Genomic DNA, 22,284 nt, shown 5'->3' on the forward strand with positions numbered 1-22,284 from the left:
ATAATTTTTTCTTCAAATTACTTAATAAATGGTAAAATTTTGTTCTAAATTTATAGAAAAATGTTTATATATATGTGTGTGTTTTTTTTACATTTAATATCTATAAATTTTAACATTATATTATGTTTTAACCTACCGACATGTTTGACTCAAATAACTTGAATAAAGTATTTAATTTTTTAGATAAATAATATAAAAATATTATTAAATACTAAAAATATAAAAGAAAAGTTATTTGTTAAAGATTTGGAATTTATTTAGTTCTTCGTCGTTATAAAGTTAGTATATAATAATAATAATAATAATAATAATATATTATTTACTATTAATATTATTATGTTTATTATTTTGTATTTGCATATAACTTTTAAGTTTATAAAATGGAAGTGGCAGAAACACTAATATTGAAGTTTATATTTTATATTTTGTAATATATCACAAGTTTAAATCTAAGTCATATGAATGCTCCATTAATGCAGAGAGAGAAAGAGAAAGATTGTTGAGCATAGTGGAGAGGTGTAAGGTATTTTTGGAATAAAAGAAAATAATGAAAAGATGTAGAGTATTTTTGGAATAAAAAAAATAGTGGAGAGGAGCTAAAGCACTTGGGATGGTGAAGGAAACAACACCAGATTTATTTTCCTAATCCTAGCCCATGTCAAAGCAAGGAGCAATAACTTTTTTTAAATTTATCAAATTTCTTCTTACACCCCCATCAAAAATTTCCTAAAAAGTACTTCCCTAATGGCGGGATTGTATTTCAGAAAAACATTTTCAAATTTATTTTAATGTGTTTTCAAAAATCAAATCCTAAATGACACGGTACTGAAAGAGATTTAGGGTGGAGGAAGCAATAACTTAATTTTAATTTTATCTTTTATGCACCATTCCGCTATAGTCAGCATTATGAGAAGATTGAAATTCAATTACATTAAACATTAATTATTATATACACTGAAATAATTGTGTAAAAAATATACAATAAAATAAAGATATTGAAAGTTGAAACTACTCATCCATGTTAGAGCTTCTTATGTCAATTACCATCCACTCCATATTTGGATAAAAAAATATTTCGACTGTGCCATTTTTTTCATCAACAAATAACTACCTATTTCATAAAGGGTTAAATATGTTTTTAGTCCCTAAACTATTGGCCGTTTCTGATTTTAGTCCCTCTTTCAAAGTAAGGTACAATTTGGTTCTCATTCTTTCCGAAAACGTTCGTTTTAGTCCTCGAAAACTAACACTGTTTAAAAATTTGGTCCTCATTTAGTAACAAAATGAGGACTAAAACCAAAATTCCAAGGACTAAAACGAACGTTTCTAAAAGAATGAGGACCAAATTGTACCTTACTTTGAAAGAGGGACGAAAACCAGAAACGACCAATAGTTTAGGGACTAAAAACATATTTAACCCTTTCATAAATATATACTTTTTTTTTCATTTACAAGGGTATGCTTTAGAATTATAATTTTATATAAAAAATTGTAATTAATTATCAAATAATTATTCAAATTTATTAGTGTGGTAAGTAGAATAGACAGCCCAAAGTAATATTTCTTTTTCTCTATATCAAACATTCTTCCTGGATATTTTATTTTTTTCTTTAAATATTTAATTCAGAGTGTTTCATTCTACACCTTCAAGATTTCATCTTACACCTCCAAAAATTACATTTTTAACCTTCTAACATCTTATCTTTATCTTGCACCTCAAACTTTTTCAAAAATTTTAATTTTAACTTTAAAAAACACTTTACACCACCTTAATAATAATTAAATTTAAAATTCAAATATTATTTAATATAATTTTATATTTTAATAATTATTAAAATATGATTTATATCATAATATAGTTATATTAAAAGTATAAAAATAAAATAATTAAAATAAAAAAAAAATAAAAAAGTATATTAAATAAAATATTTAAATATATTAAATTATATTAAAATACTAAAATAAATTAAACAATTATTAAAATTTATATAAAAGATAAAATTTTAAAAACAATTATTTACTTAAAATCAAATAAAATCATATTAAATAAAACATTTAAATACATTTATTATATTAAAATATTAAATTAAATTAAATAATTATTAAAATTTAAATAAAAAATAAATTTTTAGAAACAATTATTCATGGGATATGATATGGATATGAGAACCATTACTTATCGGATATCTATATCCGATTTTCAAAATTTTGTTTTTTTATTAAATTTTAATAATTATTGAATTTAATTTAATATTTTAAAACGATTTAACATTTTTAAATACATGATTTGAAATATTATTTTTATTTTCATTATTATTATTCTTATTTTAGTTATTATTATTTTAATTCTTTTAATAAAACTATTATAAAAATATAAACCATATGTTAATAATTATTAAAATATAAAAATATTATAAATAATATTATAATTTTTATTTAAATTCAATATTTGTTAAATTTTAAATAAAAAACAAAAGTGTTAGCATATTTTATGGATTTTAATATCTGATAAACAAGTTTTTAAAATTTTGATTTTTAATTAAAATTTAATAATTATTTAATTTAATTTCATATTTTAATATATTAAATCAAATTTATTATTACTATTTATTTTTATTATTTTATTTTTATTATTTTATTTTTATTATTTTATTTTTAAGTTTTTAATATAACTATTATTATAATATAAATTATATTTTAATAATTATTAAAATATTAAATTATATTAGTAATATTTAAATTTTAAGTTAAATTAAATTATTATTAAAGTGGTGAAGAATGCTTTTAATAAGAAAGAAAAGAAAATGAAAAAATATTTATTAAAGTTGAAATGAAAATTTTGAAAAAATTAAAGGTGTAGGATAAGATGTTAGAAGATTAAAAATGTAATTTTTAGAAGTAAAAGATAAAATCTCAGAGGTGTAGAATAAAACACTCTTTAATTCACATGTTATTTGTATTAGGATATTTGCGGGTTTGACATCACTTCATTCATTACAATTATATCGTGTTTGGTTAGATAAGATTTTCGTTTCATGGTAAATCTAATTTGTTTGTAAGTAGATTGAATTGTGTTACATCAATTGTCAAAATTTTAGAAAGTTATTTTCATTAAAAGTTACATTTTCCAAGTATCAAAAACTAATTTGAAAAAATAAGATAGTTTTTATAAAAATTAATTCAAATAAATTATATATAACATAATAAATTAGTTTAAGTTGTGTTAAATTTAACCTATTAATAAATAAAATTTAATTAAATTAAATTGGGTCAATAATTCGATAAAATTAACCTTTAACTTTTGCACTTAATAGTTTTCTTTTTTCTCTTGACCATATCAAATTACTGCTTAAACATTCCTAAGGAAATTCTTAAACATGTACCTTTGATACATGTGAGAGAGAAATTTTTTAAAAGAAAAAAAAATGAAAAATTGTGGATTTATCCTCTCCCAGGAGCACTATAAAACAAGAGATGAAAACAGGATGTGGGATTATGGCTCTCAGATATTTCTGCACTACAAATATTTCAACCAGATATCATGAAGCTTCTACAAAAACTCCTGTTCCACCTTCTTTCTCTTTAACAAACTCAGGCATGCACAGTTCCACCCCAGAGACAAACACCAAGAACAAGTCTACTGCTGACAACTTGAAGAGCATAGTCAACGCTCTCGTGCTTCCTTCCATTTCATCTTCTCCACTTCACTCTCTCCACAAAGGTAACTGGGTCAAGCTCATTTGTGGTGCAAGCTTTGAGGTATGTAAACGTAAACAAACTCTGTCTTGTTTCTCAAAGAGTTTCTCATACTTCCAATAACACTCTCTCTCTCTCCATATATAGGATGTTGTTGATATCAGAAATCTCAGCCTGGTTTACACTCTTGCTGGAGGTAAGGACTTTTGTTTGGGGTTAGAGTAATATAGCAGACAATATATACATTCATGATAATCAGCACGCTGTGCCCTTTTTTTTCTTTTGGACAATTGAAGCTTCCTTGAGCATTGCTTTCCATCATTATAAATTCTTTGAGTGGATTCAGCTCTGCCAAAATTATGGCTTTTGGATTTTCATTATGGACAAAAGTTAAATGCAATTCTGTATGTGTTCTTGGTTTTATTCTAATCAGAATTAGAGTTTCATTTCATCTTGTTTTTACACGAATTAGGGAAAATTTATTTATGATCGGAGAATAACACCAAAAGGAATTGCCTTCATCTAATATTTTCTCTCTCATTGTTTAAGTTATGCAAACTTGATCTTATTATTAACTCTTAGGAATGTCAAGTGGTCTAAATTGGATTAAATGGTTGCAGTTGACTGCATTGACTGTGCCGCTGATGCAGCAGTTGTTAGTGCTGTGAATGAAGGAATTGAAGCTGCAAGAGATATCGTATGCGTTAGGAGGCCGTGGGTGATGATCAGTGTCAATGATGATAAAGATCTTCATTTTCGAAAAGCCGGTAAGTTTTAATTGGGTGCCTGTGTCAGAAATATTGTGGCCTGAAGGACCTTGCAAGTGGTTGAATTATCAAGATCCATTTCATTTAGTTTTACAATTAAAAGATTTGCAGGGTGAACACACCCATTTTGTTCTTGGCCATAATATATTGTTGTAAGCTAGTCCATATATTCAGAACATAGTTTACATATTTGAATTTCAGTACCTCTGGTGTATAACTTGACTGATTGGTTGTTGCTTTAACCAAAAATATGTCAGTCTTTTTAAAGTTAGCCCTTATATAATGATCCAGGAAGGTTAGAAAGGGAACACATGATATCCAAATTCAGAATACGAGTAAACAATTTCCAATTTGAAGTCTACCTACTCACTATATGGTGAGAGGGTTATGTACTTCAACATTGATGAAGTGGCAGTTTGATCTCTAAAATGCAAACTTGTACTCTTTATATTCGTAATCTTGACCATAGGGCTATGTTCATGCAGGAGTTATGATATAAAAAAGAAAAACGTATATCAAAGCACTTGTTCCTCTGATATTGTTCCGTGGAGACAAGGGTTGTGATAGTCAGAATGCCACTATGATGGCATGTCACTACAAAAGCATGATCATCTTTTATTATCATCGTATTGAAAGTTTTTTTCTCAAATGACAAAGATTCAATATCATGCATCAGGTTTTAAAGCTTAATATATCACTTACATATGAATATTCGTGTCTTCTGAACAGAATTTGATCCAGAGGAATGTCCAGCAGACTGTTCACGGCCTTGTGAAAATGTGTGCCCTGCTAATGCAATATCATTCCTTGGGAAATCTTCGGGAATTTCATGTAATACTGAAGCAACAAGTGTACTAAAGGTTTTAACTTGCTTTTACAAACTTCTTCAGAACACACGGCTATGTTTTTAAAAGTTGTAATGTTTAATTGGCTATAACCTGCAGGATGGAGTCATAACAGAACGCTGCTATGGCTGTGGTCGCTGTCTTCCAGTTTGCCCCTATGATAAAATAAGTGGGATCTTTCCCAGTTCCATCTATGACTATATGTTCTTAACTCTGAACTATTTAGTTCAATTGTGTTTAGTTACTATCTCAATGATGTTATTTGATTTTCAACTGTATGTACCTTTTATACTGATGTAGGAGAGGTAACATATGTAAGAGATGCTGTGACAACTGCTGATCTAATCCAGAGAGATGACATTGATGCTATGGAGATACATACAAGTGGAAGGTAATATACAAATTGATAATATCAAATAGCACAATGATCTTTCTAGAATTTTATCAAGCACTTCAAGTAAAAAAGGTATAATTCTCAATTCACGAAATGCCTTCACCAAGCCTTCTGGGCTTTCTTTCTCTTTTCATGATTGAGATACACTATTTCTTTGACGTTTTTGTTTGAATCCATTTCCTTATGTGACCTTTGATCCTTCTATAGACAGAGTAATTTGTTCAAACAACTCTGGAGTGCTCTGGGAGATTCAGTAGGGTATTTGAAGCTTGTAGCTGTAAGGGGTGCCTCCAATCTGTTCTAATATTTTCAAAAAATACTTAGCCTCTTGGCTATTGGGACTTTGAATCGCCAATTTACTATTGAAATAATCCAGGTTAGCTTACCTAATGGTGGTGACTCAACAATATCCTCCATGAACTATATGTTCTCCATCATGAAACCCAATCTTCAAAGCTTCAACTTATGGCAGGTGTACCTTTGAACATTCTCAAGTTTTTATGAGCCAAATTTTCTTCCATATTTCTGTTAACAAGTTCTCCTTTGTTTTTCAAAAACTCAAGTTAGATGGTCGTCCTATGAGTGGAGATATTGGGAGAGGAGCAACAAAAGAATCAATTGCCTTTGCTGTTCAACTGGCTAAGGCAAAAGAAAGGCCTCCTGGTTTGTACTCATAACTCATTTTATGGTCCTTTGAAAACCTTCAAGGCTTACATCCATTCTAGATTCTGTTAATGTTAGTGACACTTAACATGGTAGGTTTTCTTCAACTTGCCGGTGGAACCAATGCTCACACAATTGAAGGGTTGAAAAAAGAGGGACTCTTTCAAACAACTATTAATGGTAGTGTCCCTATTTTGTTAGTTTGTATCTCTTTTTCTCCACTTCATTATAACTATACCTTGCTTTTGGTTAACTTTTCCTAGAATATTTGCATGATGATGAATCAGCAATAAACTCATCTGGTTCACCACATGCTTTGATTGGTGGTATAGCATACGGTGGCTACGCACGGAAGGTGAATTATTTATTTATGTAGTTGTTAGATGTACATAGATGTTAGTTGCATCCCTGTGCATTAAGCAACACTGCTAGCAGATTTTTTATTACCCCTACCTAATAACAATATAAGAATTTGTTGGCTTATAGTCATATAACTCTGGCATACCACTTTGTCAAGTCTTACAATGTACATTTTGGTCAGATTGTTGGTAGAGTGTTGAGATCAATGCAATCAGAACATGGTGGAGCTGCTTCAATTGAGGATCATTCTGAGTATCTCTTGATGGCTCTTAAGGAAGCACTTGCTTTGGTGGGACCTGTTAAATGTCTATGATAGCTGTATTTGAAAGTGTAGCGTATACCATAGAAGAATAGAAACTTGTTAAAAAGTAATAAATCAAATCAATTTTAATTTACATTTCTAATCATAGCTTCTCTAAAACTATTTATTTCATAATTTCTTTCAGTCAATTAGTAGCACTAATTGCATATTTATGTATGTATACGTAATCACTCTCCTACTATGAATTACATTGAACTTCTAACAAATAAACATCTTGATTCATTCACTGCTATGTATCACATTTTTTACTTTTAAGGTTGTTAGAGGGAGGATATGTATTATACCCAGATAGAATGTAAACTATTTTACACTGGCTATTTAACTAATATAAAAAGGATAAATTGGTATAAAAAGTCATTTAAAAAAAATATGTTTTTGTACTTATATCTCTTTTAATTTTCTCAATACATTATATATAAAAAGATGGATCATGATATTTTAATAATTTTTTGACAATAAATTAAGTATAATTATTTTATTGATTTATATATTTGAAATAGATTAATCACGAACTACTTTTATCATAAAAAGTTGGTTTAATACGTATTTTGGTCCCTCTTTTCGTAGGGTCTGTTCAAATTGGTCCTACTTTTTTTCAAAAGTTCACTAAGATCCCACTTTTCGCAAAAACGATGCACGTTAGTCCTTTTTTAGGTTTAATACGTATTTTGGTCCCTCTTTTCGTAGGGTCTGTTCAAATTGGTCCTACTTTTTTTCAAAAGTTCCCTATTTTGATCCCTCTTAGTGAACTTTTCGTATTTTGGTGAGCTGTACATTTTGATCCCTCAAAAGTTCACCTCAACGAAAAATGTACAGCTCACCAAAATACGAAAAGTTCACTAAGAGGGATCAAAATAGGGATCAAAATAGGGAACTTTTGAAAAAAAGTAGGACCAATTTGAACAGACCCTACGAAAAGAGGGACCAAAATACGTATTAAACCTAAAAAAGGACTAACGTGCATCGTTTTTGCGAAAAGTGGGATTTTAGTGAACTTTTGAAAAAAAGTAGGACCAATTTGAACAGACCCTACGAAAGAGGGACCAAAATACGTATTAAACCTAAAAAGTTCGTCTAAAAAATTGTTGTCAAAACTACCGTTATTATAAAAAAATTGTTAAAAAAGACATTTTTTTTTTTTTAAAAAGAGGTGGTTGGAAAAAGTTATCTTATAATTTTAGAAATGACATAAAAAGCAACAACGAAAATCTTAAAAAACGACTGAAAATAGGTGATCATTGCGTTTCATGAAATTCCTCAATCATTTTTTTAAGACTTTATCGCTATTGTCGATCTACTCACATAATGTACTGAGATCTATACAGGGAGACAAAATAATCATAACATTGTAACTTATGCATGGTTAAGGTCATACCAATTCCAATTAAGCTCGTCGTAATAATGCCAACGAAGAAAGCTCTCTATGTGAATAAATTATAAATTTGAAAAAATTACAACTTATCTTAATCTTTAATACCTAAAATATTTAGTTGTAATATCTGTTTATGGGATAATGAAGCTAGTGAATATGATATTATAATATTTTAGTACGTGTGTCAACCTTTATTTATATTTATAGTTATTTATTTCAGTTAACTTATATTATACTTTAAATTATATTTTTAATGAAGTATGAAAGTGGTTTTAAATCTCATTAAAAAATAAAGCCACGTGACTTTTTAGGTTGTCCTATAACCACTAAATGATTTTGAATTTTTTTTATGTTTAATTAATCTATTTATTTCACTCTGTCCCACGAAAAGTCACCTTACATGAGATATATTACAGGCAGAATTTTTTCACCTGTTTGTTCATTGTTTAGGATGTTAGAGGGTTCATGGAGCACGAGGGTGGTCCCTCGTTTTTCATGCTATGCATATTTTATTTATAATTGGGTCTCCATTATTATTGTACTACATAGTTCACTCTAACATAGACAATGAGTGTGTTTTTTAATAATTTATCCTTACAGATCACAATGTTCCTTTGCCATTCAAAAAAAAAAAAAAAATTGGACTGCCTTTCAAGGCATCCCAAGTTCCAATCATTTGAGAATGAAAAACACACCAAAGAGAATGCAAGTATAGTTTAGGAGAGCCCATTTACATTTAAACATTGATTTATTGTGTTTATTATTATTGTTTAAGCAAATAGTGTAAAATTTTATTTAATTGTCCAATCAATGCAAGATTGACTTCCAAACATTATAATTTTTTTAATTATTTTAAAAATTATTAAGTTTCTTGTCGTATATTGAAATACAAATCGGTGAACTTCAATTTAGTTCGGATACAATATTTTAAAAATTATTAAGTTTGCAAGCCTCTGATTAAACTACTTAAAATTGCACGTATGTTTAAGATGGGTGCATTAATCGCGCATATATAGTTTAGATAAACCCGTAAGGTTTAAAATTGGTAATGAGGCTATCACACTAGAGCATCATAGTTTTTAATAAACAACATTATAAAAATACAAGTATTACGAGCCCGTGGATTCCGTAGAGATTCCATAATATTGTGGGGGAAGTTTAATTAGTATTAATACGTTTAGCTTGTGTTGCACGAGGATTGAGTGCACCAAAAAACAAACCATAGTTTAATTAGTATTATTATGTTTAACCTGTTTATTTCATTAAGCCAGGAATATTATGGTGGTTATTGGAGAAATTGGATATATCATATTAGCATTGAATTATTGATAGAGATGTAGACATATTTTATTTATAAGAATCGAAAATCTAGAAAGGAAGAAGGAATTCACTAAGATTTTATATATATATATATATATATTAAAAATCTAGAAAGGAAGAAGGAATCACTAATAAGTTATAGGCATGTTAAATAAAAACGAGCACAGTTTGTCATTAAATGTTTTTTATTCTCAATCTAGAATACCATAAATAAATTTAAGTTTGTTTAAAAAACTATGTTTGTATTTTCTTAAAACTTCTTTTAACATATGTCTGAACAAGTTTAAACTTCTTTCATATCTAAAATTTGGCTAAAATTAGAATTGAAACATTTGGTGACCGAAAACATGATCAGGGAAAAACATAAAATTAGGGTTTCCCTATATTGATCATAATTAGGATTTATAAATTCAGAAAATCCCTAAATCCATAATTAGGGTTTGCAGACAGATTTGGGAAAAAAACATAAGTTGGGAGGAAACCTAATAGGAGAACCACAAAACTCACATGCTCTTATACAACTTAAAATATAAAATATTTTTGTAGTTTTCGTAAGTTACTAATTCAATTTAGAAAACTAGGATATTTAAGATTCTCATACCGTAAAACATAATAGGATACTATCATTGATCCATAATAATAAAAATAAGAATATGTTTCTTTTGATGTTCTTGTTCTAACTTCTTCTTTTTTTCAATTTATCTATTTGTCTTTTTTTCTCCTTCACACTTTCTTGATGATTTTCTGAAAAAAAACTTTATAATTAAAAATAAAACCCTAATATCTTTTATAAGCTAACGTCTATCAAGTTGGTTTTTATTTTATCTTTATTTTATTTTTTTATTAGTTTTCATAATAACACAATTTCAAATTTCAAATTTCAAATCACTTATGGATTCAACATAATATTTCAAGTTTACATGATAGAATTAATTGGTCAACAAATTCTAACATGAGCTCTATATACTAAAAAAATAAGACAAATTCCTAATTATATTAAAAAATTTATTATTAACCAATCCTTTGACATTTCAAAAAAATGTCTTTTGGTTTAGAGGATTTAGTATTAATTTTCTATGGTTTAATTTTACAAAGTTTCTTTGTAATTTGAATTGGTCCATCGTCCTCTTCACCGTTAGATTTTTCCCTCTCATAAGCATATACTTCATTTAGAAGCTATTGAGCTATTTTCAATTCCTCCACAAAATGAGACTTCTTATATGTCAAAAGATTGGAAATTGCTACTAGATTCAATTGAATATACTTGTTGTAAATCCTCCAAACTATTCACCAAGAGAGTGACATCCTTTAAAAAATATATATCGACCAAGGAATCAAATTTCACACCATCAAAATTCTTAACAAGAGAATATTCAATCACAAAAAAAATATTATTATGATTAACCACCAGTAGCTCTTTAGTTGTGGTTGAAAAAATGTTTTCAGCTACCAATACTCTAAAAGAAGGTCATGAATATAAATTCAACATTGAGTTTTCATGAGTTTTATAGAAGTTACGACAAAATCTTTAGTATAAGAAGAAACAGCTTTCGGTAAACAAATTTCAAACTCCAACCGCCAAAACTCTTCTTTTATCTTTGAGTGAAGAAAAAACAAATTCATAAAACCCTTTGTCAATAAAATTTTTCCATTGATCCAAATGTTTTCCTACCATATACCACATCAAACTTTATACAAAGATCTAAATACATACGAGAGATTTATCTTTTTTTTTGTCAACAAAATATACCTATGTAAATAATTTTTGCATTTATTCTTCGTAAACACAATAACCACGTATACAGTTAAAAGCTGCTCATCAGGCCTGCACCAAGCCACTACCGCTACCAAGGAGAAGGAGCCATAGGGTTTCTTAAAACTTTTCACACATCTTGTCAAATTATATTTCATAGTTTGAATAACTATGTAATTATCGTCATTTAAAAAAGTTATTATAATTATTCTTTAAAAGTTGTTTGGATTTTATATAATATCCCATTCAAAACACCAACGGGATTGAAAATTATAGTTCGTTTAGTTTTAAGTCTCTTAATTTCATCCCACTCTATCTTTCTGAAAAGTGTGCAACGGCATTCGTTAATGACAATTAACAATACATCAACAATGACCTGACTTAAAGTTCACGCCAGCAACATCGTTTGGGAGCAATAGCTGTGCGCTGTACTTAAATTGATTTGTATGGTTCAACATACTCGCCATTCATTCCCTCCTAATTAAGTTCTTACACATGTTCCAACTACTTTATTTTCAAATATTCATCTAAATCATAACACCTCCAAAATACGTTTAAATATGTTTTGATTTCGCATCAAAATTTTTACTAAAGTGTTACGGATTATTACACATTACCAAAAACACTAGACGTATGTGATGAAATGGAAGGGGTGGGCAAGACTTAACTGATCGTTATCTGATAGGAGAAATAAGTTCACATTATTATCTATGTGTTATTTATTGTTTATATGTAAGAAAGCATTCGAAGAATATTTAATACCCTTAAGTATTATAAGTATTGATATTAGTGAATATTTTTACTTTTAGTTTATAATTTTAAATAAAATTATTTAATTCCCTAAATCCAGTTTTGAATAGAAACACATTCTAAAAATACAATGGTTAAACTCCTCTTTTAGTTATCTTCATATAATAATATATATTTACATATCTGCTTAAATTTTTAAATTGAAATAAATATTAAGATTACTTTTTCTTCCGTGTAAATAGTGTATTATGACTAAATTGTCTTAATCCACCCCTTCTTATCTCCACTCTATCGTAATAGATGACTTTAAACTTCAAAAATTTAAAGAGTCAAAGATATACAATTAAAGAAAAAAAAGTTATAATAAAATAAACAACAAATATTTATAATTTTTTCATTATTTATTTATTTATTTCATTTTTTTGTTTACAAAAAAATAATTTCTTACATTTTTTCAAAAAGAAAAGACCATTAATCAATTAATAATTTGGTGATCTTCAAATTGACATTTATATATATATATATATATATATATATATATATATATATATATATATATATATATATATATATATGTGTGTGTGTGTGTGTGTGTGTGTATGTATGTATAGCACAAAGTAACAATCTGAAACAGAACAATGTATTCTTATTATTCCTAACAATGCACTAACAATCTGAAAAAGAAAATCCTAGCAGATATTTTTGAAAAATAATTATTAAAGCCACAATAATGAAAAAAAAGGGGTTGAAATGGAACTTAAAATAAATTATACCATCATAGGATATGAAACTGGTGACAAGTTGATTTAAACTTCAAAGTTCTGATATCATGATTAAAATGATACTAAATAAATATTTAATTCGACAATGTAATATAAATTGTGTTATAGAAACATAACTAGTACTAAGTAACATTTTGAAAAAAGAACATAAATGTATAATTCTTCAGAGAATGATACATGCTTCAAATACATTATAAAAATTAAATAAGAATTATAAGATGGTCTAATGATCAAAATTGAAAAAAATGTGTAAAAGATTGTAAATTCAATTTTTTTTATTAATATTTGAAAAATATAAAATTAGTTTGAAGAGTTTAAAAAAACGAGAAATATTATAAGTTTAAATGTAAGAGCCAAAACTAATAATTAATATTTATTGATAAAAATAATTATTAAATCATCTTTAAAGACAGAAAAAAAGAGAGTCAAAATTACTAGAAGGTGTAACTTTATAGCTTTCACTGAAAACGCTTGACTTACAAGCGTGATAGTTAGTTACTTAACACAACTTTCTTTTTTTGTGAAAGTTGTTCACTTCTTCCCATTTTACGTATTCATCCTTACATAAAATAAAATTAGTCTAAGTTGTAGTTCTTAAGCAATTTTTAACATTTAGAAAGTTGTTTTAGTAGTGTTATACGAGTAAAATTATCTAGTATTAATGTCGTAAACAGATTACTTTCGGATGAGTTTTTCATTAAGGACAGATATATCTCATAAATATTCGTCGTGGACCTATATGATAATTTTCATAAATTAAAATTAATTCTCATATGAATTTTAATAAATTTTTGTTTTCTATTAAAAAAATTACTCCCTCGTCTAGTTTTTTGGTTTCTGCTACCACATCTTTGTCACTGGGATTGTGAGTGCCATTAACACGACTTCATTTCAGCTATATTTGCTGCTGCACTGTCACGCCACATTGAACCGTTGAGTAGTTGATTTTCCTACTTACTTAACTTTTTCCAGGTCTTCATTAATTTGTCTATTTTTTTATTGACGGAGGTCATTCAATTGATGTTTACAGATTATAACTATGAAAAAAACATATGTAACACACGTAATGAAGTAAGCAACAACATCGACAAAATACCATGACGTACAATGCCATGCTTAGGTCCATTTGCATTTAATCAAATCTCTTTAAAATTAAACTGCAGCATTAAAGAAAACTTCATTGATTAATATTTAGTTCCCCACACTCCCACACATATTTCAATGAAGATTGGTCTTTTTCTAGCATAATTTGTAAAATTTTTCTAATATAATATTTTTAATTTATATGTATTTAATTTTAATTAATAGAAAATGAATTTTAATTTTGTTCATATTCTTCATAAAATTCTTTACAAGCAAGTTCCTCTGAAAGATGATATACTTAACATTGTTATTACCATTTGATACATTTGAAATATATAAAATCATTATTATTTATTATTGTAATATTTTAAACTTTATAAAACTTAATTAAAATTTAAAATATAATTAAAGTTAATGTTTTAAAACTAATCCATTTTTTTGCCTTTTACAAAATGTCTACTGATTTAGTCGATTATTATTTTTTAATATAACAAATCCGACGATTACTTTTAATAAGATATTTTTTTAGTAACTTTTTTAATTTATATTATTCAAATCCGATATCTTATTTAAGAAATTCAATGTCAGTGTCGATTTCGCTAAGCGCACATTAAGTATTAAATTAATATAAAATTAAGTTAGGTAAAACGTTAAGTCAGCATTAAATGATTATATTACATATTTTAGATGATAAAAACTAATATGAACACTTTAACATCTAAAAGTTTAGAAAATAAAAATGAAACTTTGGCTCATATAATTTCTTGTTAATCGTTTTTTTTTTTGGATTATGTAAGCAGAGAGGTGGTCAATTTTCCGTCAAACCAATGAAACAGAATTGATTTCCAAACTATAAAGGTATGTACATGTAATATTTTCATGGTTTTAAAGTTTCATTTTTACAGTCATCATGCATTATAATCCTAGCTTGGTATAAAGGATTATTACCTTTTTATTTTTAATTTCATGACTCGTAATTATTATGTTTCAACGAAGAGTGTATAGCGAGTCTCTTCATCGAAAGACCATTTTCTTTGATTTTTAATTATTATTTTAAAAAATAAAGCAAAATTAGCAATAGCTAGCCACCACACCTAACACGGGCCTCGTTTTCTACAATTGGCTTTGATCTAACTAACATAATCACAAACACAAGTCACCACTTGAAAAAAAGGAACACAACACACAAAATTCAAGTAAATTTTGTACAGCGAGGAAGCTAACTACCACGCCCCACGTGACTCGCGCTATTCAACTCACACATTCTTTCCATCACTATATAAACCCGCTTATATCTTCCCATCATTTTTCATTTCCCCTCCAACTCGCTCTTGACTCACTTCCTCTCCGATTCCGCGAGCGAGGCGAGTGCATCAGGTGAGGTAAGCTACTCACTCTCCAACTAACTTCCACCAACCAAATCCTAGATCTCCATTTCTCCTTCTGTTCACTTCCCTCTGCGCTTCCAATTTTCAATTCTGCGCGATTTAGGGAAACTATCGCTTCTTATTCTAGAATATTCTGTTCCGCTTTTCGCTGTGTGTTGTTCGATTATTGTACATTCGGCTCGAACTTGTGCTGGTAGTGGATCTACTTCGCTCGCTAGTTTCCTTTGTTTAATTTTCAAATCGAATCGCGCAAATCGTCTTTTCAGTTGCTGTGGTGACGGTGTGTTTCGTTTTTTGTTGTTGAATGAAACATCGATTCTGGTTTCGTTCTCTTACTTATATTGTAACAGATTTCAAACTCTGGCTTGCTTTTCATTGAGATTGTAACTTCATTCTCCTCAGTTGCGAAGTTTTGGTCGTTAAACGACTCTGCTTTGGTTGGTTTTTATTTCTTCCTCTTGGTCAGTTCCTAGAATGAGGTTGTTTTATGGACCTTGTTTACTACTGTCTTGTTTGATGTTTTATTTTTCCTCTTTATTTGGATCACGAGGATCACATGGCTATAGTTGTAAATGATATATAATTATTTAATCTTGTTAAATCTATGTTTGGAGCATGAGCCTGACGTAATAGTTAAGTTGCGCCTTGGTGACTGCTTGGGGGTGAATCTATGGTTGCTTAAGATAGATCATTAATGTTTATACCTAGATAGATATATCAACTCTGTGTTTCATTTCAACTGATATGGAGAATATAGTACATTATTAATTATGTGATCATTTTTTTGGTTTATATTACGTTTTAAATATAACTTTTGGTACGGTAACGGTTCAACTATTTCTTTGCAACTTTTCTTCTGTGATATAGAAAGTAACGCACTTGTTTGTTGCCAGGTCGATCTGTTTCTTCATCATGGCCACTGGACAACTATTCTCCCGCACTACACAAGCTTTATTTTACAACTACAAGCAGCTGCCCATCCAGCGGATGCTTGATTTTGACTTCCTCTGTGGTTTGTATAGGCTCTATCATCTTGATTTTCTTCTTGGTAGATTACAGAAAATGATACGTTGACATTAATATGTTCTTAAAACTAATGGAAGTACTAATTTTGTGTTCACAGGCAGGGAAACCCCATCAGTTGCTGGAATAATTAATCCTGGTTCTGAGGGATTTCAGAAACTCTTTTTTGGTCAGGAGGAAATTGCCATCCCGGTTCATTCTGCGTATGTGTTCTTCATCCATTTGTCTACACAAACTTCCTCTATTTTTGTTTGAATTTGGGATTCGGTTTGTCGTTGTGGCCAAGAGAAAATTTTCCCTTTCCCATCTGTCTCCTTACCGTTTCAACAAACCATTCAATACAAAGTGACCAACTTTCAAACATGACATTCTTGTTTGTGTGGGGTGATTTGTCTTAGCCTTATGCTGACTTCTTTTGCAGCATCGAAGCAGCATGTGCTGCACATCCTACTGCCGATGTCTTCATCAACTTTGCTTCATTTAGAAGGTCAGCAAATTATTTACTATTATTTGGAGTCTGTGGTATCTTGTTGCCCAAAATAGTTCATGAATATCTGGAAAACAATTCATGATATCATTTTAGATCAGAGAATATTTTATAGTATCTTCATTGATCTTTCAGGAGTGGCTACGTATTTCTTGAGTTATTTTCTTATTTAATTAGGATTGGATGTCTAGTACTAAAATATATAATTGTTAGTGGTAGTACTTAGTCTGTCTTTCATATCATATTATGTCAAATCAAATCAATATCAATATCAATTTCAATTATTCAGTCCCTATTTATTTTTCTTTTTCTTTTTTCCCTACCTAAATCCTTATGATGTCAACATTTTCAAATTGATCTACATGCAGTGCAGCAGCATCATCCATGGCTGCTTTGAAGCAGCCAACAATTAGAGTTGTTGCTATCATTGCTGAGGGGGTACCTGAGTCAGACACTAAGCAATTGATTGCATACGCCCGTGCAAACAATAAGGTGGAAGTTGAAATATATATTGATCAAATTAATAGCTATAAAATAACATGGAAAGACTTATCAATTGCTCTTGATTTGCTAGGTTGTTATTGGTCCAGCTACTGTTGGAGGCATTCAAGCAGGTGCTTTTAAAATTGGTGACACAGCTGGAACAATTGACAATATAATTCAGTGCAAGCTCTACAGGCCCGGATCTGTTGGATTTGTTTCTAAATCTGTATGTATTCATTCACTTCCTGCTTATGTTGATGTCATCTTCAAATTGTAGATCCACTTTTTCTTCTAACATCACTATAAAGTTTTTGATAATCCCAACTTGCTTGTGTTACGAACGTGCAGAATTTGATTAATGTCTCAGCCAGTGCATGCATTTTACTTCTTTGGCTTTAGATACGATACTCTGTTATGCATACTCGTTTTGTGCCCAGAAAAATATTCCACCACCAGGAGCTAATTCAAGTCCCAAATTACAGCTTCGAGAAATTTAATAATAATCCTTGAAAAGAAAAACATGAACCGTACCTTTTGCCTGTTTATAATTGTTTATCATGGCTTAGTTCATTTAGATTCTTGACATATAGTATAGTTATTAGACTGTCTCTCAAATACCTTATTGATTTGCTAGCTTATTCAGTACCTTCAGCTTGTGTACATACAAAATAGTGTTCCAGGACAAATTTGCAATTTTGTGTAGCTCAATTCCTTATCTTTGAGTTTATTTCTCTATCATTTAAATTTTGCTTCTTTCTGAAAGAACGAAAGAGATAGCCTTAATATATTTTTGTGAAGATTGAACTCAATCTTTATATTAGATTTCAGAATGGATGGTGAGATTATAATAATTACTGTGGAGTACAGATGTATCGAATTCTAACTAGAGAAAGGTACAACATAACATGAATTGTTAGTTTACTTGCATGATATGTTTTTGAGCATCAATAAGCACTCTTTCCCTCCCTATGCTCTCTACAGTGCTAAATAATGGAAATAGCTGCTTTAGTTAATATCACATGTTCAATGGAATTGCTTATTCGAAGCCAAGTAGCAAATAGTGTTGTATGGAAATTTATAATTTCAGATTTGTGAATTTTTTGACATGATATAATGTATGAACGGATGGTTCTAAAGGAAAACAACTTTTTGAATTACAGGGTGGGATGTCCAATGAACTATACAACACTATTGCCCGTGTAACTGATGGGATTTATGAAGGTAATTATCTGCTGATTTTATCTTTTCGATTTTGTCAATACCATATTGAGTTATATCTTGTTTAACTGTAGGCATTGCCATTGGAGGGGATGTTTTCCCAGGTTCCACACTTTCTGACCATGTTTTACGGTTTAACAACATACCCCAGGTAAATTTTTTCTTTATTCTTGGGGAGCTACCTAAGATATATGCATCTTATAAATATCCGACTAGAATTTAGACCATATAATTTTTTTTCTTGTTATTGACCAGTCTAGGTTTGTCTTAAATATCAGGTTAAAATGATGGTAGTACTTGGGGAACTTGGTGGGCGTGATGAGTATTCCCTAGTGGAAGCTCTAAAACAAGGGAAAATATCAAAACCAGTTGTTGCCTGGGTTAGTGGGACATGTGCGCGACTATTCAAATCTGAAGTACAATTTGGTCATGCAGTATGTCCCAGCTCCTTTAACCTTGACTAAATTGTAAATCATTCATCATAGCACCACATTCTTAATCTATGTTGGCTCTTACATAAATCAGGGAGCTAAAAGTGGCGGTGAGTTAGAATCTGCTCAAGCAAAGAATCAAGCACTAAAGGATGCCGGAGCTGTTGTTCCCACATCATTTGAAGCTTTTGAAGCTACAATTAAGGAAACATTTGACAAATTGGTTAGTATACATATATATTAAAAATTTTCATATGTTTAATTGAATTTACTCCCCTCTCCAAATCTTGGAAATGCACGATATTGCAAAGAAATTTCTTTCTTTTCCTTAATTAGTTGTAAATGGTTTGCCCATCTCAGGTTGAAGAAGGGAAGGTCACGCCAGTCAAGGAAATCACTCCTCCACCAATCCCTGAAGACCTTAGCTCTGCAATTAAGAGTGGAAAAGTCCGTGCTCCAACTCATATTATTTCCACCATTTCTGATGACAGAGGTATATTGGAATCCATTGATGTTGTAATTTAGAGATAACCATCTCATTTTCTGGCTGAGACACTCTCAATCGATAGTTCAACTGAAGTTTTGTATTCCAATATTTTCTGAAGGTGAGGAGCCATGCTATGCTGGTGTACCCATGTCTTCCATTGTTGAAAAAGGTTTTGGTGTTGGTGATGTTATCTCTCTTCTGTGGTTTAAACGCAGCCTTCCACGATACTGTACTCAATTTATTGAGGTAGACTGATCAACAGTACAGAGCTTTCCTTGAATATTTTCCTCCTTTCCTTTCTCTTTGTCTTGATTATGTAAAAATGTTCTACACTTACAGTGAAACTTATTTTGTGTTGTCAGTTTCTGTCTTAGATTTTTTTCCCATAACAAACTATTGATATTATCTCCCACCTTCTATCTTATTAATCCGTTTCATTGGTCAGATATGCATCATGCTATGTGCCGACCATGGTCCTTGTGTTTCTGGTGCTCACAATACTATTGTGACAGCAAGGGCTGGGAAGGATCTAGTTTCCAGTCTTGTATCAGGTATATATATGCCTAATTCTATCAATTACTGGTGTAGGCATAATATCTCTTTGGGAAAACAAAACTTTGTATGCTGATAAATAATGCCATAAAACGGTTAGTAATGAGCTTCTGAATCAGGTTTGCTTACGATTGGTCCTCGATTTGGGGGTGCCATTGATGATGCTGCTCGCTACTTCAAGGATGCTCATGACAGGGTATGATTTGTACTTTTGCTGTGAATCTGGTTGGAACTAATGAGAATATTTGGGAGAGGTGGGATGAAATCACAATGGGTTAAAGAATTATTTTATAATTTATACAATAAACTTAGAAACAGAGGAAATTTTCAAAAATTTTCAGAGGCCCTGCCTTACTAAAAAATACACTGCAAACTTTGGCTTTTATCTATAACATTTTTTCTGTGTCTCTTGTAGGGGCTTACACCTTATGAGTTTGTGGAAAGTATGAAGAAGAAGGGAATCCGTGTGCCAGGAATAGGGCACAGGTAGCCTATTTCGTTGTTCATTTAATTAAGCAATGAATATGCTATAATTTCCTGCTGCTGCTGTAGTGTCATAAAAGTATAAATCTAAGGCTTAATTTTTCCCTATGAAACAGGATCAAGAATAGGGACAACAAAGATAAGAGAGTTGAGCTGCTACAGAAGTTTGCACGCACACATTTTCCTTCTGTTAAATACATGGAATATGCTGTTCAAGTTGAAACCTACACCCTCACAAAGGCAAATAATTTAGTTCTTAACGTAGATGGTGCAATTGGGTCTCTTTTCTTGGATCTTCTTGCGGGTAGTGGGATGTTCAGCAAACAAGAGATTGATGAAATTGTGGAGATTGGTTATCTGAATGGGCTCTTTGTGCTGGCACGCTCCATTGGTCTGATTGGGTGAGTTTCAATTAATAATATACGTATTTCATCTGAAAAGCATTTTTTGGATTATTTTATTTTTGGGTCTTTGTGGCATTTTTTAAGGGATGGCAATGGTTGGGGAGGGTTTAGGGATGACTATATTTTAGGGTTAGACGTCTTTCCTCAAACTAAAATTTTGTGCCTATCCTCTTTTTATATCCTATGGGAATTTCATTCCTTCGTATATTCAAATATTTCTTAAATTATTTTTTTACAAAAAGTAAAAATAAAAGCAAAAGAAGCATGGTATTATAAACTTTTGAGTGTCAGACTGACATTTTTTTTTTCAATTTCAAATAAAATTAAAAAAAGTATAATTGTATAAATTTTAAGATAGAATATAATATTCATCTCTTCCCCTGTGTTCGTACCTCTGTCTAATTAATCCAAGTATTTTCTTACAACACTGAGAGAATTTCAAATACTAACTTTAAATATATGTGTATGTGTGGGGTTATTTCTCTGTCAAATTTTCATAGTATTATGATCCAAACAAAGTTTTTTTTTATCAGCATGATGTCCTCGTAGCCGACTGGATGTGCATATAGCATGTCTTTTATGAACCTATTGAATTGAGATTTCCTATATCCTCCAAAATATATTATGCATGGCTTGGTCTTATTTATTGTTATTTAAAATTTCAGGCACACCTTTGACCAAAAGCGATTGAAGCAACCTCTTTACCGTCACCCATGGGAGGATGTTCTCTACACAAAGTGAGAAAAAACTTGTAATTGTAAGAACTTTGCAATGCATTAGCAATCTTTTGGGAAATCATGCATCTGAAATATGCTGGAGTTAGACTAGTGTTGTACGGTTTATTGGTGAGGATAAATTTCATAAAGAGAGGTCATTGATGAACATTGATGAATGTGAATTTAATAGGAAATTATCACATAAATTGAAGCTCATGTGTTGGCCAAGTTGGGGGAAATGTTTGTGTTATTAACTATAAAAGTTTTAAAACTTGGTAGGCTGTTTGTCATGCACAAATTATAACAGAGGTTATATATGTGTATGTGTTGTCTTTATAATTTGGAAAATGTTTGTTTCAGTCCTTTTTATCCTAATATAATTAATATTTCACTTATAATATTAACCATAGCAAATCATGTATATAAGAAAATTATTTTTGATTGCATGTTCGTAATTTCAACTGTTCGTTTTTTTAAGTATTCATGTTGGTTGTATATAAGTATC

General features: G+C 29.8%; 2 protein-coding genes across 6 annotated transcripts; both read left to right on the top strand.

The window, feature by feature from the left end:
* Nucleotides 1-3,480: 3,480 nt before the first annotated feature.
* LOC124847327 (uncharacterized) lies at nucleotides 3,481-7,132 on the top strand. 2 transcript variants are annotated; one of them, XM_088114935.1, is made up of 12 exons: nucleotides 3,481-3,759; nucleotides 3,844-3,892; nucleotides 4,317-4,463; nucleotides 5,193-5,323; nucleotides 5,408-5,477; nucleotides 5,609-5,699; nucleotides 5,910-5,979; nucleotides 6,079-6,174; nucleotides 6,266-6,365; nucleotides 6,462-6,545; nucleotides 6,629-6,720; nucleotides 6,907-7,132. In XM_088114935.1, exons 1-12 carry the CDS (start codon nucleotides 3,496-3,498, stop codon nucleotides 7,036-7,038), a joined length of 1,326 nt encoding a protein of 441 aa, XP_087971061.1. In that variant the 5' UTR covers nucleotides 3,481-3,495; the 3' UTR covers nucleotides 7,039-7,132. The 2 variants fall into 2 exon arrangements, with proteins under 2 accessions (XP_087971061.1, XP_087971062.1); XM_088114936.1 differs by having other exon boundaries at nucleotides 6,653-6,720.
* Nucleotides 7,133-15,335: 8,203 nt separating this feature from the next.
* LOC124841717 (ATP-citrate synthase beta chain protein 1) lies at nucleotides 15,336-22,141 on the top strand. 4 transcript variants are annotated; one of them, XM_088116075.1, is made up of 17 exons: nucleotides 15,337-15,489; nucleotides 16,389-16,507; nucleotides 16,619-16,721; nucleotides 16,940-17,005; nucleotides 17,374-17,497; nucleotides 17,580-17,714; nucleotides 18,649-18,709; nucleotides 18,781-18,857; nucleotides 18,985-19,140; nucleotides 19,232-19,360; nucleotides 19,498-19,630; nucleotides 19,743-19,870; nucleotides 20,070-20,175; nucleotides 20,296-20,372; nucleotides 20,592-20,662; nucleotides 20,776-21,060; nucleotides 21,729-22,141. In XM_088116075.1, the coding sequence occupies exons 2-17, from the start codon at nucleotides 16,408-16,410 to the stop codon at nucleotides 21,802-21,804; spliced, it is 1,827 nt and encodes a 608-aa protein (XP_087972201.1). In that variant the 5' UTR covers nucleotides 15,337-15,489; nucleotides 16,389-16,407; the 3' UTR covers nucleotides 21,805-22,141. The 4 variants fall into 4 exon arrangements, with proteins under 4 accessions (XP_087972204.1, XP_087972201.1, XP_087972202.1 ...); XM_088116076.1 differs by having other exon boundaries at nucleotides 15,375-15,484; XM_088116077.1 differs by lacking the exon at nucleotides 15,337-15,489 and adding an exon at nucleotides 15,666-15,688.
* Nucleotides 22,142-22,284: the final 143 nt, after the last annotated feature.

This window comes from Vigna umbellata, chromosome 5, assembly GCF_029865625.1.
Source record: "Vigna umbellata cultivar VRB3 chromosome 5, Vumbellata_1.0, whole genome shotgun sequence".
Taxonomy (NCBI): domain Eukaryota; kingdom Viridiplantae; phylum Streptophyta; class Magnoliopsida; order Fabales; family Fabaceae; genus Vigna; species Vigna umbellata.